We start from the raw sequence: 26,815 nt of genomic DNA, 5'->3' as shown, positions 1-26,815 counted from the left end.
GTGTGTGTATATATGTATATATGTATATATATATAAATACAGCACTTGTCAGATTGGCACCTGAAGTGCTAACACTGCCTTGTTTTCTTCTAGTGTGTTCTAATTACTCTCTGGTTATACTGACAGCGTACTTGTCTCCATTCTTTTGGTTGTTTCTCTTACAGATCCCATGGAAGAAGACATTCTGCAGGTTGTGAAGTATTGTACTGATCTAATAGAAGAAAAAGACTTGGAAAAATTGGATCTGGTTGTTAAGTACATGAAAAGGTAGCTTAGTTGCTAATATTTGTGATATTTAAATCCTTAGCACTTTCGCATTAGATAGTTGGGAGGCCACAAGCCTATGGGACATTTAATTGATGAGTGTAGATATTTCGAGCTTCAATTTTATTAAGCATTAATAAAGTGGGGAGAGGGAGGGAGTCAGGCTGATAAAACAGATAATCTGTGAGAAAATAATAGTAGCATTTAAAAGATATTTGCTACAGCGAGTTTTTTGTCACTGTCCCTTCACCCAGTTTTCATTCCCTTATCACCCTACCTTAACTCTCAGGCGATTTCAGTTCTGTGTCTGAATCCTGTCTCACCACTCCAACCCCATTAAATCCATTCCTGTTCCTTTCTTGCTGTGCTGTTACTCCTCCAGTGAATCACAAAGCCCAGTTTCCATTTGTGGCCTGCTTACTAACTGGCACTTCACCGTGTAGCTCAGCTTTCTGTTTCATAGATCACGAAAGCATTTATTTCACAGATCCAGTCATGCCCAAAAGACTACAACTTTTATACTATGGGATGTCTTTAGGCCTCAGAAAACAAGAAACCTGCAGTGAACTTTTTTGTTGGATACTGTTAATTGTTTATGAGACTTAGCAGAAAGCATCAGGTGTCACTGCTGTTCCCCGTGTGTGAGATGTGCTCTGATGGCAGTGTCTCAGCAAGCACAGGACAGGGGACGTGGAAGTGAAAGATACGCAGCTGTCTGTGTGGCACTGACATTAGAGCCTCCGCAGCTGTACATGTAGGAGCCCTCTGCTCTCCTGCAGCAGCCATCCAGGAGGTGACTGAGAATGGGAGAGAGAGCACAGCGGCTCTCTCTTCCTTGGGTGTTTTTTACTTTGCCTTTAGTAGCAGCTGAACGATAGAGCTTGCTCACACTTAGCTGTGTTTGTGATGTGGTGCCACCTGTAGCTGCACACACAGTACAGAGTCCCCCAGACTTAGCATTGAAACACCATAAGAATCACTGGCATTTGTTGAGAGAGAGGTGTAGTGCCTGCATCTTAGTTGGGGAAAGATGGGGATGCTGCAACTTGGGTTCTTTTGTGTGAAGTCCTTGGAAGGTCCCTCCTTCATCATTTTTGTGGTAATGGTTTTTCAGTTTGAAGACCAGAAGTAAGAAAAGCTGCTCCTGTAACGGTCATTTTCACCCTTTTTATGTGTTTTTTTTTTCCTATCTTCCCTTCAGGTTGATGCAGTCATCAGTGGAATCAGTTTGGAATATGGCATTCGACTTCATTCTTGACAACGTTCAGGTAGTTTTACAGCAAACTTACGGAAGCACATTAAAAGTTATCTGAACTTGTAGTGAGGAACGTGAGAGCCTGGAGCTCTCTGCTAGCTGTGCCATAAGTGCTTGTGAGGTATTTGCAAAGTGCATGATAGTAATGCCCTGAGTTTTTATAATTTCAGATTTCTTTTTAAACAACAAAGTGTTTTGTACATTTCTTTTCAGAAAGTGCCAAATTTGTCAGTATTGCATGTAAATAATTGTGTTAAAATTCTTTTATTGTAGTATAGAATCTATTTACAAAATGTTTGTTTATAAAGTTTTATGGATTTTTACAGTGAAGTGTTTACAGTTGTTTAATAAAGAACTGTATGTATATTTTTGTACTGATTCTATTTTGTCATGCTTCAGTCTGAATATCGCTAACCCCTTCTATTAATGCTGCAGCTTCAGTTCATTGCACCAAGTCCGACACACCGATGCTGTCTCAGCGTACGCAGGAGGCTGCTGTATGTATGTCCAGCTTCTGCACCCTTTATTTCTGGCCCCACTGATGTTATTGCAGATTTCAGACCAAGGGAAGAAAACCGTCTCATTTCTGCTTCATCCTTCAGTAAAAGAAGCCAGTATTGCCCAGGCTTTCCCAGCACAGGTGGTAGCTGAGGTCCATGTGCTCTCTGAGCTCTGTATGCTCACATGTAGAGTTGTCCCTGGAGCTGTATGTTCGTGAAGGAGAACAAATGGAGACCCTTATTCAAAACAAGCCCTGTAGGCCGGAGAGTAAGCCAGAGTGGAGCAATAAGTCTGTATTGGTCCTCCAAATTGCTCGTGCTTGGAGTGGAGCCACATTCACTCTTCACATCCCACCATATAAAATGCATTTTCTCTGTGCACCAACACAGACTCTGTGAGTAGCGGAAGTCTGTCAAGAAGGGATCTGTACCTGCTATCAGGAAAAGGTTCTGACCAAAGCGTGGTCAGGCTCTGGAACAGGCAGCCCAGGGCTGTACTCAGTGCCCCAAGCTGACAGAGTTCAAGGAGTGCTGGGATTGCTCTGCCACATGGTCTGACTTTTTTGGGTGGTCCTGTGTGAAGCCAGGAGTTGGACTTGATGGTCTTTATGGGTCCCTTCCAACTTGGGATATTCTATGGAATAACCCCACCAATTTGCCCAAGATAAGGGATTTGAATGCTTACACCTCGACTGTTGGTGTTATGGACACGTTTGGCATTTCAACCTCATGTATTAACATTTAGCTCAGTATCTTGAAAGAAGGCGGTTCAGCTGCCTGAAAAGAAAACCCAAATGGCGAGAAAATCTTTCTATGATAAAACGTGGGCGTGGGTGGGTCAAAATTACCCATGTAAATGTGGCTGTAGAATTGAAAGAGGCATGGAATTCCATTGCCCAAGCTAGACATGAGCCAGCAGGGCTCTTTCACAGCGGTCCACAGCTTCCTGGGCCACACAAGGAAGAGGCAGCAGCAGGGAGTGGGACAGCTCTGGGCTCTGTGCAGCACACATGGATGTACTGAACCTAGTCCAGGTGCTGAAGGGAACAGAGCATCTCTCACACAAGGGAGAGCTTAGAGCACTGGGGCCGTTCAGCTCTGATAAGGGTGCGGAATCTCATCCACGTGTACAGACACCAAGAGAGAAGGGAGGAAAATGGACAGACCTTCTCTGCTATCAGTTGACTAAACAAGTACAAAGAATTCCTTTTAACATCCCCCTTCCACACCTGCAGCTAACACTGTAAACCCTGGAGAAGATGGTCCAGAGGCCTTCAGGAGTCCTGAGCAGTGGGAGTACTCAAAACCCAACTGGGCCATGAAGTGTCAGAGGCATTTCTATTCCACTCCTCTATTCTGCTGTCAGGTAGAAGAATTCATGCGCTGCAGTTCAAGCAAGTATTTAGCTAATGCTGTATCAGGTAAGCAGCTCTGATCCTTTGAGTGCTGCTCAAGATACACATCTTCAAGCAGAGAGGATTACTTTTACCTGATACTTTCACTCTCCCTTACTGAGCCGTGCTTCAAAGCCCTACATCTTTCACTCAAGTTTTCCGCTCCCCTATCCACCATTTAACGAAGGTATCTGGCATGTTTTGTAACAGCATCCTGCAAAAACAGCATCATCCTGCGAGGAAACAAGAACACATCAAGACCACGTTAGTTGACATCCACGATCTGAACATCTTTTATTAGTGCAGCTCCATGATTGCATAGTTTGCAAAAGAAAATTACAACAGTTAATTGCAGTCTCCTCTCTGAGACACCAGAACTCCTAATTTAAGCCACAGCCTTACGCAGTGATGTGAATCTCTACCCTCACTCCAATAAGATGAAAAAGTCCTTTTCCAGGGCAAGATAAAGTCTATCAAACCAAAACAAAAAAGGGCTGGTAAGTTCTATTGAACTCAATTCTCAAAGGTAGCGAGGTATTAAGCTTTGCTTTGTAATGGAGCATGTATAAAATTCAGGTTCTTTTCTAACTGAAGAGATGTAAGTGGCAGAAGAAATGTGATCAAACTGCTCACTGCAAGTTCAGTTCTTAGACTTTAAATGTTAAAAACCTCACATCATTGTGGGTTTCACTTCAGATTCCATTTGTTTCCCAGCTCTCACCCCAAGCTGTTCATTAACAGAGGAAAGGTAGTTGGGGGGAAGCCAGTGGGAGCGAATGGAGATGGTGGGATGGCACTGATTCCTGGTCATCACAGAAACAAAACACCTTTTGAACCGGACCAGTCCTACTGTTGACACATGCCCATAGGTCTGTGGCAGCTCTCAGAGCCAGCACTTACATGCAGACCATCATCACTCTGCAGCAGCTGCAGAGGTGCCACAGCTGCAGAGGTGCCACAGCCCTCCCGTTGTTCTGACCTGCAACTCGTGAGGGACGTTTTGTTTATTGAAGCAGCATCAAACAAGCAGCCGTATTGTCCATCTCCTTTATTGCAGCTCTGCGTTATAATGATTACAGGTTGACTGTCATGAACTGTACAAGCAGTAGAAGGCGGCCAACTATGCTTTACATCATTTCACACAAAGCAAATACAGAAAGACCCAATTGCCTAGTTGTCTATTTAGAAAAACAAAAAATGTCTATAGGCACAAAGCAGAAGAATGCTGGAAAAAGAGAGTGAAGGAAAGAGGTATGCATAAATAAAGAAGTACTTCTTACATCAAAAATGTCCCAAGAATCACAAAGTCTGCAGAAGCTTAGTTGATCAAATACTGCAGTACTGATCTCATCAGTATAAAAGTGAAAGAGCTTTAGTTCTGTAATAAAAATTCAATTTATTTTACTTTATTTTGGAGAGAGGGGGAGGGGGAGAAAGGGGGGAAGGAAGGTGTAAGAGAAGAAAGGGCAAACTTTAAAACAGCAGCCAGTATCGGGAAGGGCGGTGGGAAAGGTGAACAGGCACATTGGAACCGTGGGAACATGTAAATTGAGCACTGTCAAACCAGTGTAAATTTCTTGGTTTCTCATGGAAAACATTTTATCCACATATTTTCCTCCCAAACGTATATATCCAACACTGTCTTCAGTATATGACTTTGTTGGTAACTTTTAGAACAGGAATAGCAAGTCTGTTCCTGCTTCCCATCGCTGTAAAAAGTGACCTAGATGATTTCAAACACTTTCTTCAGCTCCACTATGAGCTGCCAGTCAGACTTCTGCATTTCGTCCCTGAACCAGTCCTTCAGAGCGTCGATGGACTGACGGCTGATCTGTAACACAAGACAAGCCCATCAGAAACAGATGTGCATGTTGACGAAGGCGGCTTTTCACACACTGGGAACACAGCAGAATTAGAATCATTGAATCACCAAGGTTGGAGAAGACCTAAAAGATCATCCAGTCCAACCATTCACCCCTTACCAATAGCTCCCACTAAACCATGTCCCTCAACACAACATCCAGTCATTCCTTGAACCTATAAGGTAACCTATAGGTAACCTATAGGAAAGGCGCCCATCTACGGAACAGGACAGGTTGAGCCATGAGCACCAACTACAAAGGTACGCAAATAGCTCACTTACTAGTTTCCCCTGCTGGTGCACTGAGCTCCCAAGTGCTTTTATCTACAAGTACCTCATTCCTTTGGCTGTCCTGAGCAGCACTACTGCATAGAAGTCAAAATAAGGCTATGGAGAAACGCTGTTGCACAAAGCCATACACAAGGAATTTCAAGTGGCTCTCAGTCCCCAGTGAGGGTCACTGGTATCAGTTTTTCAGGCTTCATGCGACTGTTTCACTTGGTTACCCCTTTGTCATACACCAAAGACACAGCTGGCTGTTACCTTACTGACGAGGATGTCTGTTGCTTCAAAATGCCGTCCGTACATTTTCGGTGATTCACCAGGAATAGGTTCTATTTTAACACACACTTCTTGGCCTTTTTTCGCCACCTCCACTGGTTTGTGGTTTATTTCAATACTTGTAACTATTCCAATGTCAACAAACTGCAACGCAAGGGAGAAACTGTAAGACAGACCAGCAAAACCCACGCAGGGGTGCTCTCTCAGTTCCTGCTAGTTGCTCACACGAAGCTCTCAGAGCCATTACCTCAGAACTTGCAAAGCAACGCACACTGTGAGCACACGTAGAAAAGGGCTCATCATTGCAATACCTGATCTAAAACTGCATCTCATCTCCTCAGCCAAGGAGGAAGTGCATGCGAATGTTTCCTGGTGCATCATCCCAGCAGCTACCAGCTCGATCGAGCATCCTCAGGAAGAGGCTCTTACTCACGTTTTTGCTGGGTACGCACATGGGAGTCCCCTGCTTCACCTGGCCCGCCTCCACCACCACACCCATCACTATTGGGTCACGGGAGTTGAAAATAAACTGCGGGAGTATTTTCATCTTGCAAGGAAATACTGCTATATGCCTGGAAGACAACAAAGAAAAGGCATTTTGAAACAGATGATGCAACAGCGACCAGAGCACGCGGTTCTGCCCTCTATCACACAGCCTGGGTGTTTATTCTAGCAGCGTCACTTGGGCAATACATCAGGCAGGAAAATTTTCTGCTGATCCTACTCTATTCCATCTGCAAGAGGTACAGGTGACAATGACCAGGCAGGGATGCCATGGACTTTGTTGTGACCGGCTCAGGCATCAGCTAAGACTGTGACCAAAGGAACAGTAATTGCAGTACAATTACAATCTCAGAGGAGCATGGGAAGAGTTGCCACAATCCGTCAGCAACTGAAGACATGCAAAGCTTTTGTTTGTCAACAAGTGACTTTAAAATGCTGAGCTCCACGGTCATTTGGATTAAAAATCTACCGGTTTATTGTCTTTACTGAGGACCAGATTCCAAAAATTAAGTTTTGGATCCTCATAAACCCTTAAATGATGGCATATTCATGCTATTGCAGTCAGAACTAAACCCTGTTCACTGGAATTACATAAACACGAAACAACAGAATCCAAATCCTTCTGCTTGCAGCTCCCATCTGTCACAAAACAGGAAGGACAACCAAGCACATGAGCGAAACCTTACTAACAACACTCCATATTGTACAAGCTAAGTCTTGTAACCACTTCGCAACTCCCATTCCACTAAACCCAACTGTCCCATCTGCTTCCTCTTCCTTCGCTACTTCTAAGCGATATCTTGCAATCCACAAGCTAAACGCAATATCATTTAGTAATAAAAGGATTAAGAGTCCGTGTTCCTTATGAAGCATGCAGGACAGGACTGCTTTTACTTACTTGAATTCTTCTTGTTTCTGTTTTTTGTAGTCTTGTCTATATTTTGTGAAGGCATCAAACAAGTGATAAATTATTTCCGCACTAAAAATTCGCACTCCTAAACTGTCAGCCATTTCCTGCGCATCGCGTTCGATCCTCACATCAAACGCCAGGATGACTGCAAACCTGCAACACAAAGACAGATCACAGAACTGCAGCTGAGAAGGGGGGCTTCCCAAAGCACCGCTATGCTTTACTGCATTGGTAAATGCAAAGAGCTTAACTTACTGGGGGTCGTGCTCCAACATAACGGATGCCTTCATAACGTCTTTTTTATGGACAGGACCTATATTAATTCCTGCATACTGGTGAAGAGGAAAGGAACACAAATCAGTCACTGACCTTTCTGAGTTGAAAAGAAACAGTTATCAAACACAACACAGCAACGGAAACAACATCAGATACAGCACAGAGAGCACTTACTGGCACTTCTGACGTTTTAAGAAATTCAAGTAATGCTTCCAAAGACCCTAAAGTAGAAGCCTGGACATAAACACCTTTCTCTTCTAACTTGATTGCATTCAGTGTTTGCTTCAGTTCATGTATCAGTTCATCCTTCAGAAAGAAAAGCAAGGTTTAGTTCTATCGCTGTTCTTGGTACACAGTCTTCCTGTTCACGACAGCCATAAGGACAGGTACCAAAGAGCCTCACAGTACAGGGCACACACAGCCCAGTGACACACTGGCTTGGCGAGAAGAGCCTGTACCAAATTGTATTGGAGGACTTTGAAAGAAGGTGACCACATAACACAAAGATACCCATCTTGAGAGTCAGTAACACTTCACTGCAGGCTATATTGTTCCAGTGAGCACAGCGAGCTTCTACCAGCGAGATGAATGAACACACACGTGCCAGTGTCTTCAGCTGCTCAACTGAAGATTAACAAAGATCCCTAAAGCCACTGGCTGAAAAGCATTCTGAATGCCGCATGAGCAGCGAAGTCTAGGTACACCATGGGGGATACCAGAGCAGAAGGGCCACCTTGCTGCTCTCAGAGAAGTTACGGTCCTCTTTTCAAGAGCCTGTGCCTCTCAAGCCTGAATATTCTTTTCCTCTAACAGATTAATAGTTGTTACCTTTTACTTTAAGCTCTCACACATCTACTACAAGTAGATTTTACATACGTACCCTGATTTACCCAGAAAAAGCCTGCAACTGGAGGACCTGAAAGGTTTACCTTCCTTAAGAGGCAAAGGTAAGCAGACAGTAGGCTGAAGGAGAACTATGGTTAAATAAAACTATCAGCACAGTGGGTCGCCTTTTTAAACAAAATAAGTATAACAAAGTTATTTGCACGTTGAGCTCTCAGTCTTTGTATGAGCTTCATCACCAGAGAACTCAACCACCCCCAGTTTAAGTGCTTTACTTCAACATCAGCCGTCTCACCTTGAGGACTGGGACTTCATCCTCTTTATGAGCTACAAGCAATGGCAAACCAGCCAATGTTTTTTCCAAATCTTTCCCAAGAATCTTCACACCTTGAGCAGCAACAACCTCCTTGTGCTTTTCATATTGGTTCTGAAAAGGACCATAGGAAAGAGTTCACATAGATGCTACATGGCAATACAAAGTAGTAGTCAAGAGATGCTGAAGAATTCATCGCCAACAAGCGCAGCACACGGGATGACAGTGAAGCCCAGCTCTTCCCATCTATCAGTTATTTTCTCTGCTTCACAGTCCTGACATCCTGTTTATCTGAATACTCCTCCCCCATTAGATTTCTTTATTACTATCCTTGGGATTCAGGAAAGGGAGGCAAGGCAGGCAGCAGCAGCAGGGGAACTGTCCAAGGCAGAGAAGAGGACCAACAACTTGGACACATGAGGAAATGGCAAGCAGTGATAGGAAGTTGCTCACCAAAAACACATCTGCCATCAAATCACCAAAATCCATCTGACAATCTTGTTGACCTGGGAAACCTGTAATCTGTTAACACTGCTATTTGGCCTCACACAAGACATAAGTCTCATAAGTTTCACACACTGGTTTATCTTCTGCTTTGAATAAAGGGAAGCAATGGCCAGAAATGCTTTCATAGATCCTACAGTAAGCAGAATGTATTCAGGTTTCTAACAGGGACGATTTAACTAACCTAAGCAGAAGTGTTGGTATGCTTTTTTTCCCCACTCTCAAGCAATTATCAGGTTATGACTGTAAAGCAGAGTCCGAAGCAGGACATCAGACTTAAGGTCATCCAAAGCAACTGTCCCACCCCACAGCTGTGTTAGATGAGAACATCTGGCAGTCTATTAAAACCAGGGCAGCAGAACCTCCAACAACTCAAACCTGCCAAGACAGTATAGATTCTGCAGAGGTCCTGTCACTCCTCACCAACTACTCTTAGCGGTTCACTTACTCAGCTGTTTTTGTAATTTAATTGCACGTGCTTGCTTTTATAGAATAATACTTTAATTGTATTTGAACTTCAAAGTCAATTCATTAGTACACTTCAATTTCTATGGAAGATGAATGCTTCCTTTTCACACCTAGCAGTGTGCGTGCACTTCAACAGATTCAAACATCTCCATCTGCACCACAAAGGAGCTCCTTATTTTCCCACTGTTACAACAGACCCCGCTATTGCGAAGGCACATACATGTAACTACAACACTACATATTGTACTGCCTTCCCTTTCAAGTCATCCTTAGACAGTGCGACCCAATTCTACTACGTTCTCAGTTGTATCAAAACATGATTTTATTCTGGTTCTAAATGCTCCTTTAATGTCAGTACACCAACCAGTTTCCATACCTTAACTCGAAGCTCCTTCATAGGAGGAGGTAGCAGAAGACCTCTAATCTGAGTCACTATGGGACCTTCTACACCAGGAACAATAATGGTGTCTCCCTCTCTCAGACGTCCATTAATTAAAATAACATCTATGGTAGTGCCCATGCCTGGCAGTGCTTTAACCTGAATGAAGGAGAGACAAAGTTACTCACTGCTTAAACATCTATTCCTTTTTTTTAATTGTAAGCAAAGTAGAAGGAAGCAAGGGGTGAGTTTCAAAGAATAGCCGCTGAATTACCTCCATGACTTGAGCTCTCAGTTCTTGACATTCAGCCAATCTCTTGGTCAGCATAGTTTGCGTTAGCTCAACGAGAAGAGCTATCAGACTTCCCATGCCATCCCCTGTGTGAGCAGAGGTAGGTACAAGAGAAACAAAAGTGCGGGGATCCTTATTCTCATAAAACAAGGCAGCATTCAAACCCTGCAATCAGGATTAATAGTTACTTAGGGAAAAACAGATACATACACACACACACACACCCCATATACACACAGTTAACAGTAACGTACGATTCCAGCCAACCACTACGGTGACTCTCAAATTTAATTTAAAATGAAACCAACACAGTTACTGGCAGCTCATTACAGAACATGTAGCTTCAACCTACACTTGGATGCAGCATGGGATAACTCTGCGAAGCCTATTACCACATGAAGTTTCTACATTCTTTTGTATGCCGCCAGCAGCTGTTCCCAGAGTCTACATGACTCACACCCCGCCAGGGTCCAAGGGACAGATGGGATTCTCTCATGTGATTCCCAAAGAGTGTAAGAATAGGGACAAAGAACTTGAAGAGCAAATCATGTCTCCGCTGACCATGCACAGCAATTAGCTGTTACTTTTCTCCAGACTAGCATTCTAAAGATGGAGTAGTTCAAAGAGCTGCTATTTGACAGCAAAGTTTGGTTTACGGGCAGTAAACACCAACATGTCAGAAGAGATCAAAACCACCACACTCACAACACCATCCTTATTACCACTTCTATTAACAGAAGAGACTTGCATATTCCAACCTACCTGTTTTGCAAATTCCACTATAATAGCTTTTGCACGTTCTTCAAACTCATCTTTTGTGTTCTTTTTCTGCTTCTTTAGAGTCACAGCTACATCTGTATCAGGACTTTTTTTCCAGTCGTATAACCTATCAATCTTGAAAACGCAGTAATACATCATTTTATGCAACATGAAGGACAACTTCATGCTTACAACACATGATTTGAGATAAATACTTCATCAACTAGCACCACTGGATGTCTAGCGGTCAAATCCACTTGCTTCAAAGGCATGATTTCCCTATGTATCTACCTAATGTCAGAGAGAATTTCAGGAGAGCAATGCTACGTCATGTATTCATCATTTCAACTGTAATAGTCCATGCTCATCTGGAAAAAGTTTATATACATCACTCACATCAGGTCTAAGATAAAACACTCGGATGAAAAAGACTCTTGTTCAGCTTTACATACACAAAAACTTGAGGCTGTTTTTTACTCCCTTTGAAAAGTATCTGCGTTCATTTTAAAAAGGCTTTTCAAAGCTTAGTGGTGAATCTGAACCCTCTCCCACACTGCTACAGAGATGGCTGGGGCAGCCCAAGTCATACAACCACATGTTTCAGAAAGACTTCCCAGAAAGTGAACTGGTCTTAGCTCCAAAGAACTTTAACATCGGCTTCACATCTCAGAACTGGATCTTATGACTTAAGTGACAGGACTATAACGCAAACCATAAGATCTTTTTGTTATTTAATCTCTGCCCTTATCACCCCTCCATCCAAGCTTTTTAAAAAGATCAGATCACAGCTATTTTAAGTAAGGAGACAAAGCTTCCTTAGTTCCAGCAACCTTTAATAATAATATACAGTTCCCTCCCAAAAGTATACTGAAGTTACGTGTGTTTATCAGTAAGAACTGTGAGACAAACCGCCATGTTGTTCTGCAAAGCACCTGAAAAGCAGTTTGACCATCAAGGATTTCAGAAATGCAACAGAAAAGAGCTAAGAACCACTGCTTCAGTCTTCGCACAAACAATTCAAGATCGTGGAAGACAACAGAAAACTGCCAGATTCAAATACCTTCTTATAATATAAAGACATACCATTGTAGTGAAAAGCTTTCTTACCTTGTTGAGAGCTACAATAAAAGGGCATTTCTTAGATTTCAACAGGTTTATGGATTCAATTGTCTGTGGCTCCAAACCATGCATAATGTCAACTACGAGAATGGCAATGTCACAAAGTGAGCTTCCTCTATTTCTTAAATTGCTGTGGCATTAAAAGAGAAAAAACATCATGTAGCAACGGAACTTGAAGGAAAAAACAAAACCAAATGCAGTGTCAAACTTACACTAGTGAATAAAAAGTTAAAGCTGATCCAACACTCATCTTTCCCCCATCAGAAATTGTTCTTTATTATGTATCCATGAAACACTGAAATAATACTGTTGACTGTGAAGTCCGTTTAACAGTATACATTTGAATACATGTAAGCAAAAGTAAGAAGAAACTACAATTCTCCCCTTTCCTGCTGTTATTATTATAGACTTCTTACAAGTCACAACTCACTGAACTGTTTTGAGTGGGAATTGAGAGGGTTACAGTGAAATATAGGAGGGAAATATGAATGAGACAGATGAATCAGCATTATGACAAACACCAGTATCAGACACCTGAAGTGTTCATAGAATCACAAGGATGGAAAGGACCTACAAGATCATCCAGTCCAACCATCCTCCCATTACCATTGCTACCACAGCTACTAAACCGTATCTTGTAGCTCCTCATCCAGACGCCTCCTGAGCACTGCCAGGGATGGCGACTCCACCACCTCCCTGGGCAGCCATTCCAGTGCCTGACCACTCTCTGAGAACAAAAGTGCTTTTTTATATCTAATCTAAACCTCCTCTGGTACAACTTGCAGCCATTTCCTCAGGTCCTGTTTGTTGCCTGGGAGAAGAGGCCAAACCCCTCCTCAGCACAACCTCCCTTCAGGAAGTTGTAGAGTGTAATGAGTTCTTCCCTGAGCCTCCTCTTCTCCAGATTAAACAATCCCATCTCCCTGAGAGTCCCTCGTAAGACTTGTGCTCCAGACCCCACACTAGTTTCATTGCCTTTCTCTGAACATGTTCCAGGGCCCCAATGCCTTTCTTGTAGTGAGGGGAAGACACACAGCTGATCAGATGAATCCCATCTCTGCAGCCATGGTTGATTAAATGTTAAATGTTACGTTGAATAAAACTTGGCTAGAAGACAGGCTATAAGTGACAAGATGCCAAGGAACAGGTCAGAATATTATCAAGTGCCCTAAGGCCTGGCATGTCAATCCTTATAGAGGCTAACATTTAAGAACAACACAACAAAGTCTTAATCCTCCTGTCTGGGGATTTCATCTGAACATTACCTCAATGAGAACAGTTGTGCACAGCGTGTTTTTAACTTCAAAGTTGATCTAGCATCTTGCCTGTATGCCACCTGTACCCCTGAACTGTACAAGAACTCTGCTAGGAATCAGTTTACTTGTGCAACTGCTGTCTCACTGTGTCCTGAACTCAGTTATATCAGCTGGACATAGATCTGGAGACTAGGAGAGGAGCTTGAATTTTTCATGCCAGCATACCTAGGTTACCTGTTCTTCTTCAGCTACCTTTCTTCCTGCCTCTATCTTCCCTCTTACAATAATTATATTAACAAAAATTATTTACATGCTTTTACAGATACTCATGTCTCAGCTGACACACAGACAGGATATTAACCAGGTATCAAATGCCAGATATTAACCAGATACAAAAAGCAGCTACAAAGTAAGCAAACCTCTACTTCAGTTTTTATAAAGGAAGAAGAAGCACAACAGACTAGGCAAAGACTTAGTGCTTTGTTAAAAATACAGCCGATGCTTCAGGCATCTTCTGGGAAATACGAGACTGTGAGAATGAACATTACCTGAAAGACTCATGTCCTGGAGTGTCAATTATCAGCATTCCTGGAATTTTTATGTTCTCTCTGTCAAACTAACATTGCAAAATATTAGTCATCTTGGCAAGGTAAAGCAAGAAGAAAAAACTCACGAGCTGACAGCTTACAGAGAGCACTCGCTTCAGAAAGTCCACAGACACATTTTAAAGCCAGCACCTCCACAAAATAAATCAAAGCTAATTGCAATACAAAAAGTACGATGCAGTACATCTTCTAGACGTCAAATAGCCGTAAGCTCAGGTAAGATTTGTAAGACAAAGTAGCCTATAAGAGGGGAGTGGAAAAAAAAGACAAAGCCCAGAAAACACATTCAAGCTAGTAAGCTTTATCACCCTCGTTTTGAATGTTTTCTCCTCCCCATGGATTTCACATTTTTAAAGGACTGCATAAAACTTCTGTAAAATTAAATCAGTTGAAAAACTGTATATAATTTAGAGAGACTCTACTGTTAGGATTTTACAGGAGCTAACGATGCAAGCTCATCATTACTTTCAGTAGCGGCCAACTGTTCTGGACAAACTAAACACTTCCTTAGCACTTAGCTGAATAGTTTTAAGGTTACTTCAATTACAAGTAATATTTCCATCCCTTAGAAACAGACATCACTGCCAAAATTTTTCAGTCAGCTGCTACAGGCAGCATATAGTATCCAAAACCAGCAATGCACAACAGTTGCTATTCCTGTAACAATAACATTGTCACCCGTGAAGTGGACTCATTTCAGCACAGGCAGTAAAAAGTGAAGTTTTTTTAACAGTAAAATACTCAGTAAGTTTCAAAAGTCCGAGTTTACAAAGTTATTGACTACAGGAATTAAATCAACACCAACATTGGCAGGAAAAGTGCATCTGACTTTGTAGGGATATCTCACAAGGCCTAAGTAGTAACTAGCTTACAGTTTCTGTATATATATTTTAAGTCTTTGAAGTGCTATAACTTACATTTTTCACCATCTTAGTTTGTTCATTAATAGCTTCAAGGGGCACATTAGTCGCACCTATCTGCTGGGTGATCCCACCAGCTTCACTGTCCTGCACGTGAGTATGGCGGAGCTAAAGGCAAAAACAAAAAACCAGACACATTTATTCCCATTTAAGATCCTATTTAAAATAATCCCTTCGAGGGCAATTTCATCTTTCCTATTTTTAACCCAAAAAAAACCACACACAAGGAGAGGTATCTTCACATTCTACATCTTACCTTATCTAAAATTTTGGTCTTGCCTGTGTCTACATGCCCCAGGACACAAATAACCGGTGCTCTCAGCTTTTCAGTGTTGGCATTTTTGCTGTTTTCAGCTCGACGTTTCTGTATAGCAGATAAAGGAAAACTGTTACGTATAAATCAAGAAACACAGCTCACCCCTTGAACTGACCACATATCTACACTAAACAAAGCTAAGTGTGGGACTTAAATTTTCAAGGCAATTCAAGGCCAGCCATTCTTCTTTTCCCAAGTCCAAACGCTTACAGCAAATACTTAACATGTTTTATGCTTGTTGTTGCTGTTATTGTTACAGCCTTGCAGGCTGAGTTATTATTAGCTTTATCGAAGGTGCATTTTGAAGAAGGAACTTGGGTAAGGAAACAGAGGGCATTAAAGTAGTCACAAAAATGCTGTACAATTTAGAAATGCAGCTTTTAACGCTAAAATCTTTCTCTATAAAGGATAAAAGCCTCTTTGTCCAGAAGGAGCGGCAGTGAAGAGTGACGCTGACACACACATTCTTTTTGATCAAGTTGTGTTAGATGGGCTTCAGGCAAAACCAGGTATTTTTCCTTCATCATCCCAATTTCTGGACCTGCCTATACGGTGTCATGACACAGCCGTCATTTTGGCAAATACAGTTAAAAGGCCTTTCTGTGAACTGGAAATTACACTGTTTCTTACACATCATGAGAACTCCCCAAATAAAGCTGCATCCCAATACCTCAATTCTCCGTTTAGCTTTGTCATAAGCACGCTCTTCCTTAGTGCGGTCGTCATCAGAGTCATACTCGGAATCAGAGCTGATTTCCTTGCTGGGCTTTTTTTCCACAGACTGTTTTCCAGTAGCTTGGGAATCCGCATCCTTCTCATCTGAGGTCTTCTCATCCTCATCTTCACTCCCTTCACTTTCCGCATCCTCAGATTCTTCGCTCTCCTCCTCTTCTTCCTCTTCATCTTCCTCCTCCTCCTCCTCTTCCTCCTCTACTTCATTTTGTTCTTTGACTTCAATGTGAACAGGTTTGCTCTCTATCAAAAAAAATGAAATCTGAAGTAAGAACTGCCTTAAATTCACATTTCCAGTGGAAAGAGCAGCAAAAAGAAATGAAGGAAGTCTATTGAGTCTACTGTCAAAGAGACAGGACTGAGATTAGGTTCCACTTCAGAAGTGCAATGCAAGATCATTTTTCAGCTGTAAATAAAAATGTGTTTCATGTTCAGAGCTGCTGACTTAAGTGTTTAGAACCTGCAAAGTAAGTTTGAGGCTGGAGGGAGGAATGACATCAGCAGCACGCTTCCACTTGGAATCATCTGCAAGAATTCAGAGAAGTGGCATTTTCTAAAGCTCCATGCACTTCAGAAAGGAATGGATGCACTCCCACTTCTAAACAAAACAGTACTTCAAATTCAACACAATATGGGTTCGGTGAATTACTGATCAGGAAGGTATATTTAAACAGAAGAAATAATGAGAACAACTGAGCTTTTCTACTACTTTAAATGTCTCATCCTAAATTTTCCTAGACTGTTAGGAAACTTAATACTTCCCAAAGGAATTCCTCAATAAACAAGAACTCTCTGCAAGTAATCTTCTTTCTTTGAAAGCTCCCTGGTTACCATACCTTTAAAATCACAAAGGACCAGCTAACAAACCCTCCTTAAAGCTATATCTTGTTCTCTTCATGAAGCTGCTAGTAGGCTCACTGCTCTTAGAGATCAGTAGTGTTTCCTTGTTATATTTAAAGTCCATCAGCTTATTAATAGACTAGATCTAATTCCCAGGAAGGTTTTTTTTTCCCCACATAACATTGGCAATTCGTTCAAATACAAGTAGGAAGAAGCAGAATACAGCATTCTCCTCAGTAGCAACAGACTTCAAAGAAGGTTAGCAGCCACTTTAAGCCACTTTTTTTTTTAGTACTTTAAGGTAGAACAGTCCAAGACCACAGGAACACGCACTGGTAATGAAATATAAAGAGTCCATGGCTGAGCAAATCAAAAAAATACTTGAAAAGGTTTTGATCTCAAGAAACAGTGAAGGCAGATCATGGAAGCACTAACTACAGTAATCAACTACTGTTCAGGAAGACCCACACCAACGTATCTTTCTCCAACAGGGGAGGAAAATACCTGAAAAATTACCCCTACGTTCTTGCTCAGCTCTTAACAATCCCAGTAAACGCTGCCATTGAGCACAGACAAAATAAAGGCTTTGGCATACATGCTCAGGAATATCAATGTTCTGTTAATTCTTCTATGTCTGCCTCTCAAAGGAGAGGAGAAAAGGTATCTAGAACTTACTATGATGCATACACGCTAACCTTCAGGCCACCTCAGTCTCTCTCTTCTTTGAGAACTTGAGTCAAAGGTATTCTCCTAGATGATGCCAGACTTCTGTAGTTTTAAACCATTAGGGATTTGCAATAGCTACTAGAGAAATACAGCACCAAGTAAAAAGTTTCTCTTGGCTCCCAGGTGAGGTTTAAACATACATGAAGAGGAGGAGATTTTTTACTTCTTTACTCCCATTAAAATAAAAATATCCAACTGATTTATTTTAGGTGATAAGTGCATAAGTATTTCCAAAGGGGAGCACTGAACCATATTTGTTCAGTCAGTGAAAGCTCTGCCTCTGATGAACAGAGTCTTATGTCTATTTCCTATCACACTTGCCTTACAAATCATTTAACAGGGGCAGGAGGGGAGTCTGAGCACACTTCTGTTTCCTACACAGACAAAAAACGAAGCCCTGAGAACAACTGTTAATCAGAATAAAATACACCCACTTCGTATTTACATGCTTACCTTTTTCTCCATCTTCATCACTAACCATGGCTTCCCAGTCATCCAAGCCTGCATCTTCTTCTTCTTCTTCCTCCTTCTCTTCTGAAAAGAAATCCAATGTTAAAGAAAAAGAAACAACAATACACAACACTTTAGATCACCTTTCCTTTGACATATGGACTGCTGAAACTTACAAGTTTGCTACCGTAATTACACCAAATTATCTCCATATTCCCTAAGTAGAAAAATGCTGCATACTTAAGACATAACCTTCAGTCCTCTCCAAGTAAATCTTAGAGTTCTATCCCCCTTGCTTAGCACAGCTTATCTCTGGAAGACAGATAAAGTACTGATGTAGTCGCTCCCTGCACATCATGCAAGTGCCTGCCTCATACACGCCTCACAAACTTCTACCAAAATCACATTCCTGACAGGAGCTGCCCAATTAACCATTAGCCATGTGTAGCAAAGTGACAGAGAAACAAATTAGTGCTGTAACCACACTTGAAGTCTCTAATTAGTATGAAATGTCTACAGAAAGTGCTATTTTAAGACTCCAGGTGCCTTGACACAATTATACAACATCATGAATTCCAGATTAAATTAATTCATTCCAGCAGGAGCTCAATCGGATATAAGAAGAGACTGCAGCTTTTAATAGACAAATGGAATCATGCAGACTCTTAATACTCTCCAAAAGGGGCACTAAACGGCACACAGTCATGAAATTTCATGTGAAGAAAGAATAAATTTCACACTGCTCTAACATTAGCTAGGAACTGATTTCCTGCCAGACAGCTCTTTTATAGCACCAGAATTGCTCTTTCAAGATATATCAAGCCAGAATTAGAGCACACATTCAGTTTGATTTTTACAGAGCTGGAAACTTTGTCACTACTTGCCTGGCTTAAAAATAAGGGTAAAAATTGAAACCATCTCCTCACTGAGGATGAAATCCAGTATTAAGCTATTCTGCCACAGTAAATATTGTGTGTAAGGAAAAATGACAGCAACAGTCACCCAGTAGGCCGATTCCACCTCAGTTTTACAAGCTAATCCATATTCACTGCATTCAGCACTTGGGAAAACAAAACACTTCAAACTGAGAATACAATCACCATGAAGACTGCAGGGCTGTCACGAGAAGCAACATATTTCCTCCAGCTCCCACATCACACCTGAAAAATCGCCTTTCAGAAAACAAATGAAAAGTCAAGGGAGCTAATCATTGGGCACTGATTATACCTATGTAACACAGTTGCCTAAGGTAATTGAACACAGGAGTTCACTAAGAATAAGGGACCCTTGCATTCTCATTCTGATGCTTCATGCCTTTTTATTCCTCAAAATTCCATCCGTTCATCCCTTTGAAAGGAAGGCAGCTGCCCTAAGAACAGACGGCCGCTCAGCTCACATCCAACAAGGTATAGAGGAAGTGTGTTAAAAACAGCAAATGCCTGCCATGTGTTACCACTACAGTCTTACTGTATGCACTGAGTGTATTAGCATTACTACTAACCTGGCTCTGGTGGAAGAGGAGACTCTTCTTTTACCAGTGTTTCTAGTTCTACTGCATCTTCAGCTGGGGAAGTCACCTCCAAGCTTTCTGAAACTGCAAGAAAGCAAATTAGTTTCCATGTCCTTTCAGAAGGCCAAACTTCAAAGTATAGTTAGACATTCAGCTTCACATGTAAATTTCATTTTAAGTTGAGCTATTAAAGTAAAGAAAATTTCAGTTTGATAGCAAACTAACTGAAGTCCCACATACTCAGTTAAAACAAAGTTAAAACGTGCAACTTATCTGAGAAACATCTGGCCTTCCATGCACTCGTGATATTTCGGTTACTAGCTCTGACAATCACCACCGATTTGAACATTAAATGAAAAGCCACTTTCTTACAAATACATGAGAGAATGGATTGGTACCAATAAACTACTCATTCTTGCTATACTGTTCTATTAAAAAAAAGCTGAAGCTCTATAATTCAGATGAGCAGCCTGCTCAGCTTTTTATTTGTAAGTGGTAGGTAGCCATGATACTTATATTGAATGTTAAAAAAAACAACGAAAAAAGCACAACTAAAGAACGACAGAAGAAACCAGCAGGCACTCTGAAGTGCAATTAATACAGCTTTAGCTGATTTACTCCACAAACATTTCCTGAAGCATGACTAATTTATCAAGTATTCCTAGACGCAAACCACACCTTCTTTGTTTTCTGGCTGCTGCTGCTTCTTTTTCTTTTTGTCTTCATATATGGGCCTCTTCTTTGGCACAGAGTCTTTGGATGGCACTTCAACACCTGTAAAAACATTGGAAGGGAAAAATAAAATACTGTTAAAAATAATAATAATAAATCAGGTGACTGCTTGCTTTAAGTTTTCAAGAATTGCCAGATGACAGAAGGAAAAGAGCAGAAAGCAGGTTCAGTGCATATTTTAACTCTCAGAAAGCAGTCTCATTATCAAAAGCAGCAGAACTTGAGCAATGTTAAATGCAGTTCTTCAGATACTGTGTCCACTTCTAAAGAAGTTACACCATTAACAGGAAAAAACAACAACAATCAAATTTCCATAGGATTTGATGAATGCACACACCTCAAGTCCAACAAACATATGTCAGCATAAAGTCTGCTACATTGAAATGCATTCAAAAATGAGTGTCTGAAAATGACAGGCAACCTGGAACAGTTAAGATGCACATCTCTTCTTAAGAGCTTAAGGCTGTTCAGTAGATAGAAGTCTGTCTTTTGCTCTACTTGTTTTTTATTTCTGAAGGGAGTTTGGTGGCGTTATTGTTTGTTTTTCACCCATAATAGGAGAGCTTTATTTTTTCTTTCTAAGTATTAAAATAATGGCAATTTCAAGTCATCACCTCACCTTCCAATACTGTAACACCGGGGATTCAGTTAAGAACAAAAGTCTAGTGCAAAAATAAATTACTCCCTTAATTATCACCACACTTCCTGAAATCTCAGAATTCCTTCAGGTACCCACCTAATTAACTGTGTTGCTTTGAGTAAAAACTACTTGTGGCAGCAAAGAGGTAGAAGGATTCTAGTAATTACAAGAGTGACTGAAGAGAAAAATCAGCTTACTGTGTGTTTAAAGATTCATTTCACTAGCTACAGAGAATTGTATTGATTCACACTCCCTAGCAGCAAAGAGTCAGACAGTGGTTCTTTACAAATACAACAGGAATACTCCTCAGCCTCTAGAATTCTCTTCTTTCCTCAGCCACAGAATAAAATCACCAGGGACAAAACAGGATTACAACACATATTAGAACACATTATATACATTTACTTCATTGCAGGGGAGATGTAGATTCTACCTGACTGAGAAGTAGGAAAGCTTCTACATATCCTTTTCCTGAAGCAAACATAAGGAGATAGTGCCATTCTTCTGACTTCAAGCAAAATAATGTTTGTGCTTAAGTGAATAAGCACTAGAGGATCCAAACCAGCTTTACAAAGATTTACTCAGTATAGTCAAATATAGTTAAAAAAAATGCAAAGACGAGAAAGAGGTATGAAAAGTAGATATTTATTTATTTTTAATAGCAGTATAACTTACCCTGAGCTTGGAGTAGTTTAAGAGTAGCCTCTGCCCTGGCTCTGGCTTCTCGTTGAGCTTTTGTTAAAAGTTTTCCCTCCTTCTTCAGACGTTCCTTCCTCTCCTTTTCCTTCTGTTTCTTTCTTTCTTTTCTTTCTTGTTCCAATCGTTCCTAGAGAAAGGTTAAAATACATGCAGAAACTTTAAAGCACGCTTCACACAAAAGCTATGTGTTTATTCTACTGACTAGAAAACACACTAGGTACTAATACAGCAGCTGCATAACAGCAAGAGGATAGGTTAAGACAACCCCCTCCCTTTCTCTGAGTAAGAAATGCCATACCTCTTCTTTGCGCTTAGCTTCTAACTCCTCCAGTCGTCTTATGCGTTCTTCCTCTTCTCTTTTTGCTCTCTCCTCCTCTTCTTTCATTTTAGCCAAGGCTTCTTGCATAGCTTTAACTGTAGCTTTACTGGGCCCCTTTTTCTTCTCTTTTTCCTTTTCCTCTTTCTCACCTTTCTTTTTTTTCTTGTCTTTTTTCTTTTTGTCCCCTTCATTGTCATCAGCTACAGAAAGAAGAGACAAGATCAAAGACCCCAGATATTTTAAAGGTTCTAAATACAATTAGTGTTTCCAATACTATAACCAACTCCAAAAGAGGAACATTTTCAGAGGGTACTATATAAGCACTTCATAAAAAAAAATAATAATAATAAAACTGTCTCTTAAGTTACAAAGACGGGGCCTGAAGACTTAATGTAACAGATGTCTAACAATAATTGGGCAGAAAAATTATGTTTACGTTACAGAACTGCTACGTACGTCTGGTAATGAGAATTCACCATCTGGCTTTTGTTTACACCCGTACCTGAATAAACTACAGGTCAGAAAAAACAGCCACATGTAAGCCAACAAAGAGGAAGACAAGGCTAACAAATGACTGCTACTCCAGATTTAGAATAAGGCAACAAATCACCTTCAAAGCCTGTCAATCCTCTGGCCTCCTGATAAAAACTATCACGTTTAAATTACAGTTTTAGAAACCACGTTACAAACCTTCTGCTCCGGCAGGAATTTCTCCTTTTTCCCCAGGGCCAGTGGCTGCTGCGACATCAGGAGAAGCCTTCTCTTCAGCTTTTTTTGGAGCTTCCTTTGGCTTTGCTGGTTCCTTACCACCTTCTAATTCTTCCTTCTCCTTCAGTTTCCTCAGTTTGGCTTTTTCTTCCTCACGTTTTTTCCTCTCACGCTCTTTCTTTTCTGCCTTCTTTTGAGCTACCGTTTTTACCTTGAATGATGATTCTTCTTCCTCATCCCCACTTCCAACAGCAGCAGTGGGCTTCAGTTTTTGGTTTTTCTTTTGTCCTTTTCTACGTTGGGAGAACTCATCCGATTCATCACCGCTCTCACCTGAAGACAATGTCCCCACACGCTCCTTGCTTTTCTTAACATTAGCTTCATCCTCTGACAGTTCGTGCTTTTTGTTTGACTTCTGAGTTTTCCCTTTGTTTTTCTTAGGCTGAATCTCAAGATCATCATCATCACTGCCAGAAAGTACATCTTGTTTTGCTTTCTGAGTTTTTTTAGATTTTCTATCTTTATCTTCCATTTCCTCACTGTCGTAGTCATTTTCAAGGTTGCCTTTTTTGCTCTTTCCTTTCCTTTTTTTGTCCTGTTTTGATAAGCTATCTTCATTGTCATTTTCAGCCTGGTAATTAAATGATTAAATCAGCCTTGGAAAACGACATGCTTTTGAGAGCTAGCAGCATTCAGAGATATCGAGAAAAACTTCTCTTACTGAAGATGAAGTTTGAAAAGCAGTAACTATTGCTGCTGAATGTTCTACATTCAGCCCACAGTTAACATATATTCTGATTGACTCTGAATGACAATCATTGCATAAAGACACTACTTAGGGTAAAATATTTCACAATTGACATTTACTATAATATTTTGAAGACGTATAGTAAGAAATACCCACTAACTTCACTTAGGACTTCCAACCACAACACAGACTAACTTTTCTAGGATGGAGGTATCTCGTATCCCAACTATTTCCTATTACATAGTCTCTCCCTTCCCCCCACAGTGTTCACCTTTCCTGTAGAAGGTTCCCTGTCAGCTTTCCCTCCTTGTGCCTCTATTGACAGTTCTTCCAGCTCCTTCAGGATATCATCTTCACTAAAATAGGAAAAGTTATGGCACTTAAGTAAATGAAGTTTTGCATAAATAAAACAGCATGGACAGGGAAAAAAAATCTTACTCAAAATCTTGTTTCTTCTTTTCTTTTTTCTTTTTGCCTTTGGATTTCTGAGGCTCTTGTTCTTTTGCAGCGCCTGCACCTTCTATCTCAGCAGCAAGGGCATCAATATCAATATCATCTTTTGCACTAAAATGCAAAGGGAAAGTAGGGTTATCAAGAGTTTAAAAGTTCATCTAAATAGAAGTCATTCAAATCAATACCCTTATTTGACCCTGTAGGAAAAAAAAGGAAACCTCTGCATATGTATTGTCTGCTTGAAAGGAGGAAGAATGGTAAAACACATTCAGATCTTCCAGTGCTGACTTTTCAAATTCAGATGCGAGATTTGATAAAACTTCTTGGAAGAATACAACAAGACTTTGTCCCATTCTGCTCCTGCAAAAGCCAAACTGTTTAGCCCTCCACGTTGCAGTAGGTATCATGGATAGAAAAGCAACCCCTAAACTGAAAAATGTAAAAGCAAAAAAACACAGAGGGAATTTCCTAATTCAGAAGGAACAACCTGGTGATTGAGGAGCAGAATGCCATCCCTACTGGACTACACTGATCAGGAAAAAAAACACTAATGCAGTTGACAAGCAACCATCTCCACTGCTTGCATACATACATTGCAGCACCTCTGCCAGGCCTAAAGACAGCTAAAAGAAGTTTCCCTAGACAAATAATACAATGAGATCTAATGAGGACGAGAGCTTAAGCTTCCGTTTCAAAAGTATCTTCCTTTCATGCTAAAAGTAACCTCATCTGCAACCAAGAAGTCTCTTTCCCTTTCTTTTACCAATAACTGTAAATCAAGTGCACTTTTTCCCTTTACTTGTACCAGCAGAAAGGAGCAAAGACAAAGTCTTGTGCCCAAAGGTTCGTTGCGTGATTGTACTCATAATGCAGCTGTGAGAAAGGTGATTTGCCTATTCCTCACTTCACACTTAAAATGTAGGATTTTAGTCCTACTACAGTAGCAAGCATTAGGATACTATTCATAGCACAGCTTGCAGCTTTTAAATATATATATATATATTTTATTTTTTTTTAAATCACTTAATCCACTATTGATATCTCAGCTAACTTCCTCTTTGGTATATGAGCAGAAAACTATTCACTGACTCAAAGTTTCACCGTCTCAATCATTGCCACCCACTTACACCAGCCAGACCTCCAAGATCATCCAGTCCCACCTATCACCAGTATTTCCCACTAAACGATGTCCCTCAGTACAACATCTAATTGTTTCTTGAACACCTCCAGGGTCAGTGACTCCACCAACTCCCTGGGCAGCCCGTTCCAGTACCTCACCACCCTTTTGGAGGAGCAGTATTTCCTAACGCCCAGCCTGAACCTGCTGTGACACAGCCCAAGGCTATTCCCTCTCATCCAATAGCTGCTACCTGGGAGACAAGGCTGACCTCCATCTCACCATAACCTCCTTTCAGTTCATTGTAAAGAGCATTAAGGTCTCCCCTGAGCCTCCTCTTCTCCAGACTGAACAATCCCTGCTCCTTCAGCCTCCCCCTAAGACTTGTGCTCCAGACCCCTCACAGCTCCAGGGCCTCAATGACTTTCTTGTAATGAGGGGCCCAAAACTATTATATATATAATATATAATAAATATATACTTTATATATATATAATGTATTATAATGTAATGAAGTATTTCTCCAAAGATTCTGAAATTCTTAAGTCTCTGTGCAAAAGCGAGGGCTCAGAGAATCATTTTTTACAGTTTAAGTGAATGCTGACATTCGCAAACCCAATGTACCCCCAAAACTCTGCATTAACAAGTCACCAGAACCATCTGTGACAACAGCACAAGATCAACAATTACGTGTTTTCAAGATCACAGCTTTTCTTCTATACCAACAGAACAAACACAATAAAAAGCAATACAACAAAGCAGCTCACCATCTAGCACACTGCCAGGGATATGTGCTCTTAGTCAAAACAGGAGGAAAGTAAATCTTAATTATATCTACTAATATATTTCTCACAGAAAAGTAGTAGTCAATGCAGACTACTAAACCAATCCCCCACGTACCCCAAGGGGAAAAAGACTAAACTTTGGGGTCATTAGCACCTTAGAAAGAGCTGACTTGATGTTGAAGGGCTGTTTTTATATGCAGTTTAACTGGCTGTGCAGCAGGGGTAGCACAGAGAGCTGAAATAAAAACGTCAGCAATCATCCCTACACCTCGCCTATGCTACACACAGGCCCACACACAGGCCCTCATGTTTCTTTTTACGCCAAGTGTAGCATGTCAGTTTATTAAGCACACTCGCTTACCTCCTTCTACCTTGAGTCAAAGGAAGAGGTCAAGCCTAACACAAGCTAGAAGTAATTGGAAGAGACTGCTGGTACTACATCCAGCGGCTGCACAACTCGCAACAACCGTTACAGGACCTTACCCAGATGGCTGCACAGACATGGAAGAGACGAGCCTTTAAGCAGGCTGTAATCCACTTGGATATTCTCATGACTTTGCAACTTTGCAGAAAGTATGTTCGAACATAACCACCTGTTTTTATGCTACTAGCAGAGAAAGCTTATGGCAGTCATGGAGGGGGATCAGGGTACATGTATTATGGGTGGGTTTCTGTTTTGTCTGGAGTTTGTTTTGCTTTTAAACCCGCGTGCTTCAACTCCATCTTGAAAAGGGAAAATTTCTTTGGGGAAAAAGAACTGAAATCAAACACTGAAAAGAAAACTCACTCACAGCCATTAAGCTTTAACACCTACCAGCAAGAACAGTTCAGAAATAACAATGAAGATCATTCAGCTGTCACAACAGTGGCATAGATATAGCACAAGATCCTTTCTAACCTTGGCTTCTACAGCTTGGGAGTCAAAGGTTTCCAAGAAATTTATGCTTTTCACTACATTTCCATTTGCAAAGACAAGGCGGGCTTTAAACGTTTGCGCCTGGATGAAGTAAAAAGTAAAATGAAAACACATTCGTTGGTGATATATAAAGTGATGATT

At 41.0% G+C, this 26,815-nt stretch overlaps 2 protein-coding genes across 5 annotated transcripts in view; one reads left to right on the top strand and one right to left on the bottom strand.

Moving 5' to 3' along the window:
* Window positions 1–1,883, top strand: part of REV1 (REV1 DNA directed polymerase) — a 52,900-nt gene extending 51,017 nt beyond the window's left edge. For all 4 annotated transcript variants that reach the window (XM_072335290.1, XM_072335300.1, XM_072335306.1 and 1 more), the window contains 2 exons: window positions 165–267; window positions 1,466–1,883. In XM_072335290.1, the coding sequence (XP_072191391.1) occupies window positions 165–267; window positions 1,466–1,577 (215 nt within the window). In that variant the 3' untranslated portion in view covers window positions 1,578–1,883. The remainder of the gene's footprint in view (window positions 1–164; window positions 268–1,465) is intronic.
* A 2,563-nt stretch (window positions 1,884–4,446) lies between these two features.
* Window positions 4,447–26,815, bottom strand: part of EIF5B (eukaryotic translation initiation factor 5B) — a 31,580-nt gene continuing 9,211 nt past the window's right edge. The window contains exons 2-24 of the mRNA XM_072347010.1: window positions 23,842–23,967; window positions 23,675–23,759; window positions 22,638–23,286; window positions 21,927–22,147; window positions 21,605–21,755; window positions 20,236–20,331; window positions 19,549–19,641; window positions 18,051–18,131; window positions 15,970–16,274; window positions 15,240–15,347; window positions 14,981–15,091; window positions 14,007–14,074; window positions 12,191–12,332; window positions 11,087–11,218; window positions 10,307–10,489; window positions 10,030–10,191; window positions 8,664–8,795; window positions 7,700–7,831; window positions 7,505–7,581; window positions 7,238–7,402; window positions 6,269–6,407; window positions 5,818–5,979; window positions 4,447–5,244 (exon numbers count right to left, since the gene is read on the bottom strand). Of these exons, the coding sequence (XP_072203111.1) occupies window positions 5,137–5,244; window positions 5,818–5,979; window positions 6,269–6,407; window positions 7,238–7,402; window positions 7,505–7,581; window positions 7,700–7,831; window positions 8,664–8,795; window positions 10,030–10,191; window positions 10,307–10,489; window positions 11,087–11,218; window positions 12,191–12,332; window positions 14,007–14,074; window positions 14,981–15,091; window positions 15,240–15,347; window positions 15,970–16,274; window positions 18,051–18,131; window positions 19,549–19,641; window positions 20,236–20,331; window positions 21,605–21,755; window positions 21,927–22,147; window positions 22,638–23,286; window positions 23,675–23,759; window positions 23,842–23,967 (3,628 nt within the window). The 3' untranslated portion in view covers window positions 4,447–5,136. The remainder of the gene's footprint in view (window positions 5,245–5,817; window positions 5,980–6,268; window positions 6,408–7,237; window positions 7,403–7,504; window positions 7,582–7,699; window positions 7,832–8,663; window positions 8,796–10,029; window positions 10,192–10,306; window positions 10,490–11,086; window positions 11,219–12,190; window positions 12,333–14,006; window positions 14,075–14,980; window positions 15,092–15,239; window positions 15,348–15,969; window positions 16,275–18,050; window positions 18,132–19,548; window positions 19,642–20,235; window positions 20,332–21,604; window positions 21,756–21,926; window positions 22,148–22,637; window positions 23,287–23,674; window positions 23,760–23,841; window positions 23,968–26,815) is intronic.

The sequence above is a fragment of the Excalfactoria chinensis genome, chromosome 1, assembly GCF_039878825.1.
Source record: "Excalfactoria chinensis isolate bCotChi1 chromosome 1, bCotChi1.hap2, whole genome shotgun sequence".
Taxonomy (NCBI): Eukaryota; Metazoa; Chordata; class Aves; order Galliformes; family Phasianidae; genus Excalfactoria; species Excalfactoria chinensis.
Note: the sequence above shows the minus strand (reverse complement) of the source record. Positions and strands in the feature narration are given on the sequence as shown.